The following is a 17,931-nucleotide window of genomic DNA, read 5'->3' on the forward strand; positions in this document are numbered from 1 at the left end:
AAATAAAATAAAATAATAAATAAATAAATAAATGGTGCTCCTGCTTAATAGTGCTCCTTTTGTACCAAGAAAAAACAAAACAAAAAACCAGAATCATAATGGAAAAGCCATGCTGAAGACAAACTGGTTTGCCCATCACTAACTGCTGAGGTAGGCCTCAGGGTTCCAGCATAGGCCCCTAAGCCTATGATGGGGCAAGATCGACCCTTGTTGCAACAGGAAGACTAGCGAGTGAAAACTAAAATAAAATAAAAGCAGGTTCTCTCTAGCATTTTATCTGGCTAATAGTAAATGCTTCACTTGTGATTAAATTTAGCAAATTATGAAAAGGATTTTTTTTAAACAAAACCCACAATCAATACTCAGAATTTGATAGCCCATCCCTCCCTTGAATCTCCTGATATATCCAATAAAAGTTACAATCCCTTGAGGCAGTTTATTTCCTGTACTATTTAGCAGAGACCTCTGCAAGCAACCAAAAAAAAAAAAAAGGATTTTTTTTTTTCACATTCCCTATTTTACAATAAAAATGCAGTACAAAAGTGTTAAGATTTTTTGGCATATCATTTGTACTGTGTAGACAGAAAAAAAATCAGCAACAAGGAGTTTATTTGCTTTCTTTCTATAAAAAAAAAATCCGAACCAAAATAATAATAACGATCCAACCTGCTGAAGATATTTGTCACTATTATGGTTTATGCTAAACCTTGCACAAAAAACTCCATGAGAAAAATACATCAATAGCAAAATAAGTTGAAAGGGCCTGCAAAAATTAAGGGATTTTACAGGTATACCTCTTTAAATACTTCAGAATGCATATACAGAAGCATCAGCATGAAAATACTTCAATATTTCACTAGAAATGCTAATTTCATACATTTTTATTTAAATATCTGCAATTCTCAGCTATAATACTGGAAAAAAAAAGATTTGATTCTGAAGGCTCTGTGAGTGTCCAACAAATGTAATTCTTCTTCAGTTCAACCTGAATCAATGTGAAAGACTGTGTTCATTTTTAAAACTCAGGAATCCACGTTGAGTTCCAAACTATTCACTTTTTAAAATGTCACCAACCTTCCGTCCCTGCTCCCCTTCTACCATCTACCTGCATACTAGCTCACTAACTCTTCGCATTTAAAACTATTTTCCTTCAAAAGGAGAACTTCCTTAAACCATCTGCCCTCCCGAAAGGATACACCGTTTCACCGCCAGCCTCTCCGCACCGGCCAACGTACGCTGCTTCATTTTTCTTATTTGTTAAATACATTAAGGCCAACACAACAGAAAAAGAAAGAATTGCCTAAGCGCTGAAGTTCTCAGCGACAGAAACTGCAGCAGGGCATCTGCTGTGTGGAAAGTGGTCAAGACACCGAACTACAAAGTGGACGGGATGGTTTTTCCAGCATCCTGGTGGAATAAAAATGGACCAGCGTAATATCCCAGCCCACCCCACGCCCCGTTTTGCTTGTTGATGCCATTGAATGATTTCCATCTGTATTGTGTATGTGTGTGTTTGGGTAGATCTAAAGTTCATTTTTAATTTCTTTTTAAAAAGGAAAACCAGATTTTTCAGGCAGCCCTTGTCAGTGGTTACCCTGTGTTGGCTGCAAGGCTTTGTGGACGGCAGCAGCGGAGGCAGAAGACGGTTTGATCCAGGGGACAGTTAGCAGGGAGGAGGTGGTGGTGGTTGTCATGGTAACCTGAATCATCTGCTCATTCTGTATCAATCTAATAAGAGTTTTGAGGCGTTCCAGCGATGACTGAACCCCTTTCTGCTGGGCCAATAAGCTGTTTTTTCGCTCTAAGCACTTCTGTCAAATAAGAGAGGGAGAGAAAGGCTAAGAATGCATTCCGTTGGGTGTCAAACACTCCACTGCAAACAGGCTTTTGTGGTGCACGCTCAACTCAATTAGTTACACCGCAGCACCCTTTATGTATCCTGTCGAAAACACAATCAGCGTGGTTAAAGGGTAGAGCTTAAGGCTGGGTTTCCTCCTCGCCGCTCCTTCCTGAATGCATGCTTAAAATGTAGATTTAAGAGGGGATTCTAGTCAAAACCACTTTCTAATCTGAATTAATGCACAATATACAAAGGGTTATGATTTTATTTATTTCCACTGGCTGGAAAGCAAAGAGCTGCACAATCAATTCTAGATGCCCGAGGTTATTTCTCAAAAGGTGTCCCCCCCACCCCCAATGCTAGATGACAAACCACTTCTGGAAAGGAAGAAGGGAACGAATTGGAAGCGAGGAATGACCGAGGCTGGGACCAAGGCAAAGGACCTGGTCATGTGTTCCCTGCCTTTCCATCATGGATGCATTCTCACACGGGACAGGGAATTAAGTGCCCTTTAAAAAACACTTTGTAATATCACAAGGGGACTTATTGTTCAAGAAAAAATATGGTGATGGTGGTGGGTGGGGATTGCTTAAAATGGCTCCTTGATTATCCCGCGGTATTATATAGGGAGTGATTTTCCTGCAAAGCATCTAGTGGTGTACAACATAATCTCGGGTATGAGACACCCTGAATAATTCAAAAACCAAAATACCTAAAATATGTTTGTACCTTCACTCTGCGTAGGCTGAATGTGTGGGGAGCAGAGCACAGAAGCACAGCCGGCCACCTCTACATACATTCAGTCTGCCTGAACAGTGCCTATGGGTGTACAATTTGTAGAGGCATGGAGCTATCAGTGTGATTGAAGAGTTCCTGTTCATCTGTAGACAGCCTACATATGTCAAGTTTGTAGGCATGTAGATTCTTTTCAGACTGTAGGCAGTAGGCTTCTATTACGATCCCACAGTCCACCCAGATTGAAAGTGTAAACAGGACTCTAGTTACTCCAATCCAGGGAGGGACAGTTTGCATGGAAACAGCTTTCCACACATACCTTTCTCGATATTCCACCCCACTCACCAGAAGGGAGAGATTCCTTATCCAGCATTTATTTGGCCTCCTATCACCATGACATACGTAGTACTCACTTCCCTGGGGATCCCACGCTATGAATGTCTCTGTGTGTGCCATTTTGCATATGCTCCCTCTGATCAGGCCAATTGGACACTGCTCCATGTCATTGGAACTCAGGCACTATAGGTTAATTGTGGATCAAACAACCCACAGTTAACCTACAATTAGTTAGGTTAATTCTTGGTTATTTAACCCACAATTAATCTATGCTGTTGAGGTTCGGAAGACATGGATCAACCTCTGATTGACCCAATCAGAGATTGTGTATGCGAAACTGCAGTGGCAAATGGTGCAGCAAATCATTACATGTGAATAACATGCACATGTGGTGCAATGGAACAATTTAAGTGGTTGTAAGCACACACATGGATAGTAATGTTAAACTAAGTTAAGCATGCAGAGGGTATTTCCATTGAGCACCTAATGAGAAAGATTTGAGCTTATTAATTTGTCAATATAGGCTTGGAATGTCCGTTTTACTTGCCAAAAAAAAAAAAGTCCCTCTTCCCAAATAAAGGTCAAATATGCGTACGATTTGAAATAAATTCTATTAAAATAAAAAGCTATGGATGTATCTGTATGCATTCAGCTTAAATATAAAACAGCCATCTTCTCTTACACAAATGCAAACATGCAAGCATAACATCCCAAAAGCCGCCTTGAATAAGTTATATATTTCATTTTGCACTTTAATAATAATAAAAAAGGGAATGTAATATTTTGAATTGCAAAGCCTAGCGCATTGCATCCTTGGTCTCTATGTGTCCTACTTAATTCAATTGCTTTTTAATTTAATTCTCCATTTTATTGAATCTAGTCTCTCAATTGCTCCATTTTAATTTAATGAAAACCTCAGGAACCAAGTCATTTTGATTGCTCCTGTCAGATGAGGCCTTTATGTAGAATTGTCTTTCTGCAGTCACCAGCCAAAACAGCCATTTGAACAATGAAGAAAGCATTCTTCTCATTTTCTAATTCTACTCCCTAACATAATACAACTTATATATAGAAGTATGCAACTCCAGCACTGATTTCAGTTGGAGGTGTGCAAGAAAATATATAAAAACACAATTTTAGCCCATGCCCCCAAAGCCTCACGCAGGTACATGGTTCCTTTATCAAGTCTGCATAGTTAAAGAAAAGTTACCCAATAGTATACATTTTAATAAATTACTTTTCCTTCCATTTTCTTTTAAATGTAATGAAATATTGATATTATTCCTCCTAGACAATAGAAGCAGTTGAGCAATTAATGCAGTCAGTTACTTTTTTAAAGATAGAGAACTTAAAGGTATTGTAAGCATACATTAGATGACCAAACCATGTACATTGCTAATTGGTATTTGAAATGGGGGAAGCAGCTAGAAAACCTTGCTCTAAATGCAGGTTTCTTTACTCTCCCATTTTGAGCGGGGTGGGGGGGAAGCTAATTTTAGGTTTGATCTAAAGCTGACCTTTTTGCCTTTGCTCTGGAAATTTAGGAATTTCCTAAGGAATATTATTAGTCATTAAGGGTCCTCAAGAAATGGCACCACTGAAGCTTCCTTTTTAACACTAATTACCTCATTTTCCTCTGCAAATTGTGTTGCTTTGATCAAGCAAGCGTAGCCCTTGGAACGTGTTTGCAAATCTGGCTATATACACCCTACCAACTTCTCAGTGATGTTACATGTTCTATATGGGGAACATTCAAACATGCTATTCCCCCATCTGCAGTCTAAAGTGGTATATTGGGCAGTATTCAACAGTGTCATTGCGTTAGTGCAGGGAACACGAGGTGCTTAATTACATATGAATCCAACTAAAAGGCAACCGCTTGCACAACCCCTCCATTAACGGATCTTGGTTCCACTGGCGATAGCACTGCTAGTGCGCCTCGTTACCACTTGCGCAAGCGCCATCAGTGTATCCCCTACCACTGGTGCAAGCTCTGCTAACACAGTGTGCATGTGCCTGCGTTGCAAGCCCAGCGGGAATATGTTGCACTATCGTATGTTCCACATGCACAATATGCTCCTCTTGAGCAATCCCCTCCACTTGCGCCAGCTCCACCAGCACATCTCGGTTCCACTGGCATAAACTCCACTGTGCATCTCTTTCCTGTGTGTGCAAGTTCTATTTACACATTGAGCAACCACTTAGAATCATAGAATCATAGAATAGCAGAGTTGGAAGGGACCTATAAGGCCATCGAGTCCAACCCCCTGCTCAATGCAGGAATCCACCCTAAAGCATCCCTGACAGATGGTTGTCCAGCTGCCTCTTGAAGGCCTCTAGTGTGGGAGAGACCACAACCTCCCCAGGTAACTGGTTCCATTGTTGTACTGCTCTGACAGTCAGGAAGTTTTTCCTGATGTCCAGCCGGAATCTGGCTTCCTTTAACTTGAGCCCGTTATTCCGTGTCCTGCACTCTGGGAGGATCGAGAAGAGATCCTGGCCCTCCTCTGTGTGACCACCTTTTAAGTATTTGAAGAGTGCTATCATGTCTCCCCTCCATCTTCTCTTCTCCAGGCTAAACATGCCCAGTTCTATCAGTCTCTCTTCAGAGGGCTTTGTTTCCAGACCCCTGATCATCCTGGTTGCCCTCCTCTGAACACGCTCCAGCTTGTCTGCGTCCTTCTTGAATTGTGGAGCCCAGAACTGGACGCAATACTCTAGATGAGGCCTAACCAGGGCCGAATAGAGAGGAACCAGTACCTCACGTGATTTGGAAGCTATACTTCTATTAATGCAGCCCAAAATAGCATTTGCCTTTCTTGCAGCCATGTCGCACTGTTGGCTCATATTCAGCTTGCAATCTACAACAATTCCAAGATCCTTCTCGTTTGTAGTATTGCTGAGCCAAGTATCCCCCATCTTGTAACTGTGCATTTGGTTTCTATTTCCTAAATGTAGAACTTGGCATTTATCCCTATTAAATTTCATTCTGCTGTTTTCAGCCCAGCACTGCAGCCTATCAAGATCACTTTGAAGTTTGTTTCTGTCTTCCAGGGTATTAGCTATCTCACCCAATTTTGTGTCATCTGCAAATTTGATAATACCAATAGTTTTGGTGGAGTCGCGCTAGGGCGATTTGTTTTATTTATTATTTATTTATTTACAATATTTATATGCCACTCCCCATTCAAAATTTCAGAGTGGTGTACAAGATAAAATTCAATAAAAACAGAATAAAACACCTTAAAACAGATTTTTAAAAGCAAAATGAAAGGTGAACTGTGAGCTGGTCATTAAGGAAAGGGTTTGGGAAATTTTGGGATGGGGTCTTTAGAGAAATTGAAAAGAAATTACTGCTCAAAATATATATAAAAAGCCAGAATTGGCATTACTGAATATCTTTGTCAAAGCAAATAAAGAGGTAGAAGAAAAACTGTTAATTGGATATATGCTGACAGCTGCAAGGCAATTAATAGCAAGTAACTGGAAAACAGCAAAGATGCTGACAGTAGCTATATGGAAAAGGGAAATTTGGGAAATAGCTATTAGTGAAAAGGAATAAAACAAAAAGAGAGATTGGGAAAAATACATAGAATATATGAAGAAAGAAATGAACAGAACAACTCTGGCAGAGGCCTATAGGATGCTCTGGGACTCATGAAAAGAGGTAATGTTAGAAAATAACTATAAAAATAATAAAGGAAGAGATAAACAGAAGTGATATAATACCCCAGGAAAAGAAATGGGACAATTTATGAGAAATGTACCAGGCCGGGGGTGGGGGTGGGGGGCTTGAGGGAATAGAGAGGGAACGGGATAAAAGGGATAAAAGATGAAACCTGAAATGAAAAGTAATTATGTTTATAACTTTGGGTGGTAAAAAAGGTTACTGTATAATGAACATGCATTTATTTATGAACATTTGTTTATATGTATTTATTGGAAAAATAAATAAAATTATTATCCAAAAAATAATAATAAGGAAAGGCTTCCTGGAATAACGTTTTCAGGAGGCGCCGAAAGGAATACAAAGTTGGTGCCTGCCTGACCTCCAGAGGCAGGGAATGCCACAGGAGTGGGGCCACCACGCTGAAGGCTCTTCTCCAGGTGGACTCCAGTTGGAGGATGGATCTAGGTGGAACCACCAGGACAAGGCCCTCGGATGACCTCAGTGACTGGGCAGGTTGGTAAGGGAGAAGGCGCTCTCTCAGGTATCCTGGTCCCAAGTTGTTTAGGGCTTTGTACAGAAGTACAAGAACCTTAAACCTGGCCCAGCAGCTAATAGGCAGCCAGTGCAGTTCCCTCAGCAGAGGAGTTACATGCTGGAAAGGGGCAGCTCCAGACAACAGCCGAGCTGCAGCGTTCTGCACTAGCTCCAGCTTCCGGAGCAGCTTCAAGGGCAGCCCCACATAGAGCGCGTTGCATTAATCCAATCTTGAGGTTACCAATGCCTGTACCACCGTGGCCAAGCTATCCCTGTCCAGGAGACGCCGTAGTTGGCGAACCAACTGAAGATGGTAAAAGGCACTCCAAGCAGTGGTGACTAATTGAGCCTCCAATGACAGAAATGGGTCTAAGAGTACCCCCAAACTACGAATCTGTTCTTTCAGAGGCAGTGCAACCCTATCTAGAACAGGCAATGAGCCTGTCTCCCGGACTCGGGAACCACTCACCCACAGGGCTTCCGTCTTGCCAGGATTCAGTCTCAGTTTATTGGCCCTCATCCAGCCCATTACCGAGTCTAGGCACTGGCCCAGGACTTGCACAGCCTCACCTGATTCTATTTCACATTGCACAACCACTTGTAATACCAATAGTTTTGGTGGAGTTGCGCAAGGGCGATTGGTTTTAGCAGAATGACATCATTGGATACTGCCCATTGTTCAGCAAATGCTGAACCATATGATTTCCTGATTGTGTAGCACAATTTATTTATTTATTTCATTTCTATACCGCCCAATAGCCGAAGCTCTCTGGGCGGTTCACTGGGACTGAGGCCCCAGTGGACTTTGGAAACAACAAAGAAAGCTCACTGATGATTGGAGGAGGAAGGGTGGCCTTCAGAAATGTAAGGGTTTAGGCAATGAAGAAGCTGATCTTTCAGTAAAACCCACCAAGGTGCAAAGGTTTAAGACCAGAGCATTTGCTAGTAATGCTGTTGTAACGCCATGCTGCGCTAGCAGTCTCAAGAGCCTATTAAGTGACACAGCTAGATTTAGGCACCGCTAACTCACAAAGGGAAAGGGAAACTATTTTTACATCTATGCTCTGTCTGTTATGGGATGAATTGTGAGGAGTGGCAACTGATATTAATGGGTGTAAGTGCTGCATTGTCAAGTGTTTCTGTTACTTTCTTATTATAGCCCTTGAGTAATAGAGCCTCTTGCTGCAACCTTCTTGCTTAACGCTATTCTGGAATTTAAGGAAACATTCAGATTTGTAAAACTTTTAACAAATAACCCTCTAACTTTTCATGACTTCAAACATAATATGCGTCGAACCATTTGCTGGATATTCCTCCGAGCAGGAACTGTACCTTCATTGTATTAGTGAGAAGATGTTCTTTTTCCTCTAGCTGCCTGTGCTCTCCCCTCAATTCACTGCTTTTCTTTAGTAACTTCCTCTTCTCTTCTTCTTTTACTGGGAAACAAAGGCAAGAAAGTGGATGATTAATGTTAGCTAAGATACAAAATGATACACAGGAGTTTAAATGGGTTTCTTGGGCCTGCTCTTCTTCTGTTTCTTTCAACCCATCTAGTGAAAATGCATTTGGTATTACGCCACCCTGAGATCCTAGTGATATAGGGCAGGATACAAATGTTTTAAATAAATAAAAATATTGAATACATTAAGTAAGTCCACTGAAAACATTAACAATTCAGTTTGAAGGAGGTGCGGTCAAGGGTTTTATAGGACATGAGCGAAATAGTCACCAAAGCAGCCTGAATAGTTTTTCACGTCCTCGGTGCCTTTGCCATTCCTGACCTGACCCTCCTCAGCCAAAGTTTAGTATTTGATGTTTTGTCACCATGTTCATTATGAGTAACTCAACTAGTTTCTCATAATCTTCAATGGCTCACTGAGTTCCATGGGAAAATAAAGTACAGCTTTTAGGGATAGAATTGAGGAGCTTAAACTGCTGGTTGACTCCAAAGTCAGGGAGTTCTTGCCGTCACTTCAACTGTGCCTCTGACAACAACCACTTTATTCTTCCATAGAAGTTAATGGCTGCCTCTCATTTTGATGGGGAAAGGGGGGCAGGCAACCATGTACCTGTGGGCACCACTGTGTCCGTGGAAACCCCCACCCCCATATGCCCATAAAGTGTCCTGCTGATATCAGTGATCTGTTTTATTTTAATATTTGGATTGTTTCTCTGTGTGGCACATCTTCAGCTGCCTGCCAGCTTTACTTCCCAGAGACATTTTTAGGAAACAAAGATGGTGAGCGGCTTGAGGCCGGTGTTTCCTTTAGTGGTGCTCTGAGCCACCTGGATTAAGAAGAAGGAAGGGCTGGATCTCACTGCCACTATCTGATAAGGTGGAAGCTTGGGGAGGGAAGAAGGACAGCCTGGGGACTGCTGCAGGTGACCGATGCCGTGGTAGGAGGGAGGGGAGAGATCAGGGTTGGGGACTACCTGACACGGGGAAGGAGGAAATGGGGAGGCTGGGGCTAGGGTGAGGTGGGCTGTGGAGAGTAATGAGAGGAGCTATGGAGGCCTGTGGGGCAACTTGCTTGGGGTGGGGGGAGAGAAAGCAGGGAGGGGGGCTGTGTGTGTGTGTGTGTGAGAGAGAGAGAGAGAGAGAGAGAGAGAGACAGAGAAAGAGAGACAGAGAGAGAGAGAGTTAGTTTGGAATGGATAATCCTGAAAGAAAGAGAAACCAGTGACTGCAGAGTGGATTGGGAGTGTGGTGTGTGCAAGTGAGAAAGAGTTCAGGTGGGGTGTATGTGTGATCCTGACTGAGGGGGAGAGAGAGAAAACTGTGGGTTCAAATAAGGTGCGTTTCAGGGCATAGTCCCCGGCTCTGTCACATATTCAGGATTTGGGGCAAGTTACTTATCTTTCAGTCTTTGCTTTTCTGTTAAGTGGGCATTTTGTGACTAGCCAACTCCTTCCCCACAGTATCGTCACCCCCGTAACAGCCTTTCTATGACGACGGCCGTAACACTTCCTCAAAATTCCAAATGCGTCCACCCAAAAAGATTGGAATCCCCTGGAAAAAAGTAGGATGCTGCTCTCATGGACACTATCCACTATTGGGGTAAAACACATGAGGGCTAAGACATCAAAGCTCCAACATAACCAGATTACCCTTGCATGAATGGGTTAACCGGCTGCCCAAACTCACCGATAACCCTGTTTCTTTCTCTTGTTCTCTCCAGTTCTCTAAGTACAAATGCTATAGTGGTAAATGAAAAATTGCATTTGTCTCGAATATAGCATATGCGAAGAAATGTCTGGGCCACATCTGAGCATGTGAACTGCAACTCAGATAATGTGTTAGAACAGTAATCGGTGAACCCTCTAGCTAGACAGGCACTGATGTGTTCTGATGATGCTTTATTTCTGAGACACTTGCAATCCACCCCCTGAGGTGACTTCAATTTTAAAGTTGCTGACACTTGAGAAACCATTTCTTATAATCAATCACTCCAGTACGTACCTGTTTTATGAGTAACATAGGATTGAACGATAGCCAGAGTTCCAGCCCATGGCACGTTTTCGTCTTTCTTTAACACCTACAGTTTCAGGGAATAACAGATCTGAACAATTCAAGAGCGCACTTAGGTCATAATCCCTGTGATCTCCTTAGCTTCCTCGCTCCCAGATTTATTAATCAAAAGTTGATCATATCAGGAATATGCAATAGTTACAAAACAGTGGTGCATGTTTGTAAAATGGAAATATATTTAGAAACTGCGTTTTGCTGTACCATGAGGAGAGGATAAACTACTCTCTCACGTACATCTAATCAAACGTTATCTGTAAACCACTCAGGATGGTTCCCACTGTCAAAGTCCACTGAATAATAATAATAATAATAATGATGAATGTGTGCAATGTAAATCATATTATGAAGTGCTCTGTACATGTGGGGAATTTCCACGATTGCAGATGCATTTTCTCAATCAATGAAGATGGCTTTTGGCACCACCCAACATGGAGGTCTGGTTCACAATCTCTCTCTCTTTCCCTCTCTCTCCATGCAATCATGTTCCTGCATACACAAAAGAGTTTGGCAGTGTTAACCAGCCCTCAGATTACATCATATGAGGTGTGGAGGATAGAAGGAATAGATGGAATTGTTCTATTGCTTCCTTAGCACAGATGTTACAGTTCGTGACGTATATTAAACACGATTTCCCACAATAAAGATCAGAAAAATCCTAAATTTCTGTAAATTGAGTGGCACTGGAAAATTATTGAGCTACTTCTTTCACAATTATGAAAGCACACCTAAACTGGGTCCATTGTGTTTAAGAGACCAAAAACCAGACAATGTGAAGTACTTTTCAGACCCACTGATTTCAATCGAAAAGACTTAAGCATGTTCCCAAACTTCTCCCAGTGAAATCAATGGGTCATATAGATTCTTACGTTTGGCAGGATCATGGCCAATATTTGTATTACGTTTCACTGACCACATTATAGACCATATTTCCAGGAGATAAGCAATCTCGGATTTCTTAGATGATTAGATTTAGATGTTAACTCAGCTCTTCCCTCGAATACTCAGAAAAAGGTTACAACTGTTTTAAAAAACCTGTTTTTAAATAATGTGTTTAATTTTAGAGTAAATATAGAAACCCTAGCATCCAACTTTTCAAAAGGGAGCACGAGTGAAATTAATAAGTAGCCCTATGCAAGTCAGTGACTGGGTTCAGATGACACGCTAAGCCATGATGGTTTATTTTTCTGAATGGCTTATCGTGTTGTTGGCACACTGTTTTCTCAAACCACAGTGGTTTATTTAGCCAAAATAAGCCATCCTGGTAAGCCACAGTCTGAAGTGAGGTTCATTTAAGCCACCTTAGCTTATTGTATTATCTGACACTCCAGAGTGGTATAAGCACTGATGTCACTTTGCTCCTTTCAGGCAATCTCTATTTCCAAGATCTGCCTAGCAACAGATTACGCTCTCTTCCCGTCTCCCTCCTCTCCCTCCCTCAGCAGCATGCTCTGCAAACTTCCAAAGTTTCAAACCACCATGTTTCCACAGACAGGCATAGCCGCACAGGGTTTTAGTTCTGCTTTGGGTGCCTGCTCATGATGGGAACCTGTGTGAGAAATGATGTCCCAGTCCTGTAAACTTTCAAGGGTTCAGAGCTACCCCCCACTTTTGAGTGCGAAGGCATAGCAATGCAGGGTTTTCATTGTGTATTGGGTGCATCCCCACCCCACCCACGAGGGGCACCTGGATATGAAATTTGGCTCAGTCCTCCAAACTTTCAAGTGTTCACAGCCACCACTCTCTCTTGGATGTAAAGTACCTTAGCAGATTCAAAACAGGATGAAGGAAGCTAAGGCCGTTGCTAGACCAGGGTTTAGCTCGGTGCAAGGCCCGGGCTCGTCCCTGTGCGTCCAGATGACACACAGGGGATCCCGGGCTCAAGCAGGGGTAACCCTCCCTTGGCCCGGGATAACCGGCACCGGTTGTGACCCGGTATTTCCCACGGTCTTGGGCTGAGCCTGAGACCACAGGCGTGTAGCCTGTTCTGCCGCTTCCAGAGCTCCGCAGGAGTGCTGCGGCCATCAGGGCAGGGTGGGGAGGTGGGGAGAAACCGGAGTCAGGGGGGAATCGGAGATCACGAGGGATGGGAGGGAATCAGAGATTGCGGGGGATGGGGGGAATCGGAGCTCACGGGGGATGGGGAGAATCGGAGATCACGGGGGATGGGGGGAATCGGAGATCGCGGGGGATGGGGGGAATCGGAGATCGTGGGGGATGGGGGGATCGGAGATCGCGTGGTGGGAATCGCGGCCTGGGGGGAATCGGGGGCAGGGAACCCTGATTTTAATTTAAAAAAACTACATGAGTCGCTGGTGCGCTCCTGTGCACCTGGCCCCTTTAACATATCAAACAAAATGGCCGACACGATGGGGCTTTCCTTTACCCCGTTGCGTCGGACATGTGGATAGGCCCGTCAACACACCCGGATTTTAAGGTAGGTCTAGCAAGGCCCTAGGTTTTAAGCAAGCGGAATAAGCTGCTTTGTATGCCAATAAACAGCTGCCTTTTATTTCTGTGTTAGTACATTGCCGAAAATGTCGATTATTCAGTTTTTGGCATTTTGTGGGGGGTGGGGGAAAAGTCTGGTGAAAGAGCCTGAGAGAGGTGAGAATTTCAGAGATTTTTCTGTTTGTGGAGAAGGAAAAGGGTTTCAACATGTCTTTATAAAATGTAGGAAGTTTTGAGGGGTCTTTCTATTTTTTTTATTTCTTAAAAAACACCCCCCGGCACTTGTAGTTCTTCCTCAATGCCTATTGGAGAGGTTGAGGTCACATGGTCTCCAATAGGAATTCAGGAAGAACTGCCGGGCTCCTTCAAGTGCCGTTATATATATATATATATGACCTCTAATCAAAAAGGAAAAGAATGGGAGCAAATGGTTCATTTCAGCTCACTTTTCTGTGAAAAAGCAAACTCAGGGTGCGATCAGTGGTGATAAGGCAGAGACAGAGGATACAGGAAAACACCCCCTAGCATGCAGCCAACCAATTGGAGAGGAATGTGACGTAGCTTCAGCACAAGGGTCGGCAGGATATGGCATCCAGCGCAAAGGAAGCTGGGATAAGATCCTGGTTGAGCAGGAGGGCTATAGAGGGAGGAGAGAAGTAAACCATGCTGCATTCCTGGGAAGTAAACAACAATTGTCCAATTGTGTGAGGGATCACAGTAGCTTATTTTGAAAACAAAAAAGCTACTGTGGAGAGCTTATAAGCCATCATGAAGTAAAGTTACATGCGAACCCTCCCAGTTTCTCAATCCCGTCTGTATAAATAGGGAATATTAACAGCTTACTTCCCAGGAATGAATTAAGTGGGGGGGGGGGGGAGTGAAACCTAAAATATCCAGCAACATTATTACAACTGAAACCAATGTAACAAAGTTGATCATGACTAATTTAAGTCCTATTGCTTTTAATGAGACTTAGTTCTGACTAGGGCCTTTGCTAGAGCACGGGTTAACCCGGGGCTTGCCCCAGGCTCGCCCCTGTGCATCCAAATGATGCACAGGAGATCCCAGAGTCAGGAAGGAGTCAACCCTCCCTTGCCCCGGGATAACAGGTACCACTTTTGGCCCGGTATTTCCCGCGGTTCTTGGGCTGAGCCCGAGACTGTGAGCATGTAGCCCGTTCCGCTGCTTTTCCCGGCTACCGCAATTACTCACGAGTAGCCAGGAAAAGCGGCGGATGGGGCGCAGTGCTCCACAGGAGCGCTGTGGCCATTGGGGCAGGGGGGGGGAGATTGGGGGGGGAGATCGGAGCCAGAGGGAGATCGGGGCAGGGTGGGGAGATTGGGGGGAGATTGGAGCCAGGGGCGGGGGGAGATCAGAGTAATTTCAGGTAAATATTCCCCAAATAGAAGCCCAGGTGGCTGCAAACCATTTGTCTTTTAGATATAGATTTTTTTTTAGATATAATCAAGCAATTTTTAAATATGATCAATAGATTAAATAAATAATAAATAAATGAAGGATGGAACACCAAAGAGCATTTTTGCTACACCTAACAGTATTTATGTCTATATGTGGCTCAGCCCCCAGATCTCTAGGGGGGCATTGTTTCAGCGAAAATCAGCTCACCTTTTCTTGGCACTTTGGGCAGACCCAGACCCCTTTGGGGACAGTCTTCAAGGGAGGGTTCAAACAGTTGAGGTGATAGGCTCTGGGACACGTCCCACAGGGTTGCAAGTTGGCACCGTGCTTGCATGCTGAACAGTGTTCCTCATGGGTAATCTCATTCTGAAAGAGGAAGAGCACAAGGATGCAGGAAGTCCACTTGATTTACTGAAGGAACTCTTTATAAGCAGACACTGGCCACAAAAAGCACCACTTTACCAGGCAAACCCAGTTATCCTCCAGCATTTCATAAATGAAATAAGGAGACTGGTATATCTGTAAATACTCCTATTCTCACACCAAGGACCACTGCCTGGGCACCACCATCCCGATTATTACACATTGCCACTAAGTATGAAGGACTTGGGGAAGGAAACCATCATGTTGAGGAAGAGGGAAACAAGCCTTCAAAAGGGACCCATTTCTTAGGTGGTGAACTGATAACTTTCTCCACTAAGGATATCTTTCTGGGGATAGCAGGTCTCCTTGGAGGTGGTGATCTGATCATTAGGAATGTTTGAGAGACAAATACAGATAGATGAGTTTCTGATGGTCATATTGAAAGCGTGTTGACTTTCCTGTTTAGTGTGAAGGTTGCGGATATCACGCATCATCTAGACAGGTGTAGCTAGATAAATGCTGGGGAGGAGTCAGTGGTTGTGATGCATTATCAGCACCAATTTCGTTGGGAAATGGAATTCTGTAGTCCTGGAAGCAAAATTTAGTTTGCTAGATGGGATGTTGAAATCCAGGATTTCCAGAAGCATTCTTAGGCCTTAGCTAGACCTACCTGTTATTGCGTGACGGAGGGGTGAAGATCTCACAATATTTTTATCGTGAGATCCCCCCTTTGTTTACACGACAACCTCAGAGGGAGAGGCGACACACCCACCATTTTGGGTTTTTTTTTCTTAAAGGGGAAGATGTGCATGAGCGCTCATGTCCAAAAGGTAAGGGATGTTTGTTTGTTTGTTGAAAAAGTATTTTCCCCTCTCCCCCCACCCCACCCCAACGGGCGCAGTGCTCCTGAAGAGCTCTGTGCCCCATGCGCGGGTCCCGGCTCCTCATGAGTAACCGTGAGGAACTGGGACAAACCACGACGCCCGGCCACACATTCTGCATTCTCGGGCTCAGCCCAGGACCACAGAAAAACCTCAAAGGGTAGGATGAGATCCCGGGGCAAGGGAAGGATCATGCCTCCCTGATCCCGGGATCCCTTGTGCATCATGAGAACGTACAGGGACAATTGCGGGGATCGCCCCGGGATTTCGCCCCGTCTAGCTAAGGCCTTAGGCATTCTACCTGTTCCACGCACATGACCACCTACATGGGCACAGCTGAAGGGTGTCAATGTCTGAATGAGACGGTGGTGTTGAAAGGAGGGGTTTAAAAGCTTTAGGCACCAGGAAAGACTTTGGGATGAAATGAACCTGCCAAAAAGGGACAGACTCAATTTGAGGTGAAACAGAACTAGACTGCTGGTGCTCAATATCAAAAAGGAAACAGAACACTTGTTAAACTGGGGGAAAGCTGCCACAAAATGGGGAGAGTCCAATTCAGGCCAAATCATCCCTAGGGGTTGAGGTTTTAAATGTTTCAGATCATCCAGTGGGGTGGAGCTGGGCAATGAGCATTCTGTGTGACACTATAGCCATGGAATACATTTGGAGAGAGACATAAAATATAGGTGTTTAGATGCTAACGCCAGAAGCCACTTTGCCATGATGGGAGAATGTAGATAACATCAAACTGTTGCAATGGAGAAAAACAGTGGACAAAGTTATGCCTGGATATAAATGCTACAGAAAGGACAGGGATGGGGCATATTGACCGGGGGGGGGGGGGGGGAAGCATAGCTCTGTAAAAAAAGAAAAGGCATCTCAAAGTTGCAGTAGATGAGGTTCTAGAGCTAATTGACAAATTAAAAATTATGTGTGGTCAGCACCTGCCAGTAGTCTCTAAAATCAGCATGTGCACCAGTGGACTGGAAAGTAGCTGATGTAGCAACAATATTTTAAAACAGGGATTTACGTGTGTGTGAGTCCAGAAAATGAAAGGCTTAACATTTGTTCCAGGTAAATTGATGGAAAGCATTGTTAAAGAGAACATTATCAAACATAGAGGAGAACAAGTCTTGCTGAGCAAGAATCAGCATGGTTTCTGCAAAGGGAAGTCCTGCCTCACTAACCTTTTAGAGTTCTTTGAGTGTCAACAAGCATGTGGGTAGGGGTGATCTGGTAGACACTGTAGCCTTGGATTTTCAAAAAGCCTTTGACAAAGTCCCTCACCAAAGGCTCGTGAGTAAACTTAGCATTCATTGGATAAGAGAATGGGCCCTCTTATGGATTGGTAACTAGTTAAACAGGAAGCAGAGAGTAGGAATAAATGGACAGTTCTCACAATGGAGGAACCAGGAAATTGGGACTACCTCTGACTCATCGGCCACAATCCAGAGAGAATAATGAATTCCACTGAAATTAATATGATTTGAGCATGACTAATTCTCTCCGAAACATGTCACTCGCTTTAAGAAGTGAATTGTATTAAATAAAACATCTCGATGAGTGAAGGAAATATAAGGTAACATACATTTTACTTCTTTATTTTTTGTGGCATTACTACATATGAACATGATAAACTCCACCGTAGCCCATGACATAGGTTTTCCTACAAGGTGACATCAAAAAGAGGAAATCTTATCTGCCTTTAAGCCAAAAAATTAAAATGAAGCGTTTATGAAGCAACAAATGAACAACTTCTATATTCATAATAGCACCTAGGGAAAATAAAAAGCTACTGTAAAACAGACTCCAAGGAACATCCCCTTGCTTTATTTTATTTTACTAATTATGGCTTTTGTATTTAAAGCCATTACAACAAACCTTCTGATTTGGGGCCTTGCTAGACCTGCCGGATAAGCCGGCGGGGAGGAGGGGCGACGGCGTGCTAGAGCTAGCGCGCGCCGTCGCCGGCTTCTACACGCACGACGCGACGGGGCAATGGGAAGCCCCGTAGCGTCGGCCATTTTTTTTAAAAGGCACCATGTGTGCTGGAGCCCCGCCGGAGAAGGTAGGTGTTGTTTTTTTACAAAAATAAAGCCCCCCCCCCCCCGCTCTCCCTGCCCACACAGTATGAGCGCTGTGCCCAGTCCGTGGCTTTTCCTGGCAAAAAGCCACG

The 17,931-nt window shown here is 43.7% G+C and overlaps 1 protein-coding gene across 2 annotated transcripts in view; it reads right to left on the reverse strand.

The window, feature by feature from the left end:
* Positions 1 to 1,522: 1,522 nt before the first annotated feature.
* PHF21B (PHD finger protein 21B) overlaps positions 1,523 to 17,931 on the reverse strand; it is a 298,381-nt gene continuing 281,972 nt past the window's right edge. For both annotated transcript variants that reach the window (XM_063133363.1, XM_063133362.1), the window contains 4 exons: positions 14,719 to 14,877; positions 10,576 to 10,651; positions 8,448 to 8,551; positions 1,523 to 1,811 (listed from right to left, as the gene is read on the reverse strand). In XM_063133363.1, coding sequence (XP_062989433.1) covers positions 1,584 to 1,811; positions 8,448 to 8,551; positions 10,576 to 10,651; positions 14,719 to 14,877 — 567 coding nt within the window. In that variant the 3' untranslated portion in view covers positions 1,523 to 1,583. The remainder of the gene's footprint in view (positions 1,812 to 8,447; positions 8,552 to 10,575; positions 10,652 to 14,718; positions 14,878 to 17,931) is intronic.

Source organism: Elgaria multicarinata, chromosome 9, assembly GCF_023053635.1.
Source record: "Elgaria multicarinata webbii isolate HBS135686 ecotype San Diego chromosome 9, rElgMul1.1.pri, whole genome shotgun sequence".
Lineage (NCBI taxonomy): Eukaryota > Metazoa > Chordata > Lepidosauria > Squamata > Anguidae > Elgaria > Elgaria multicarinata.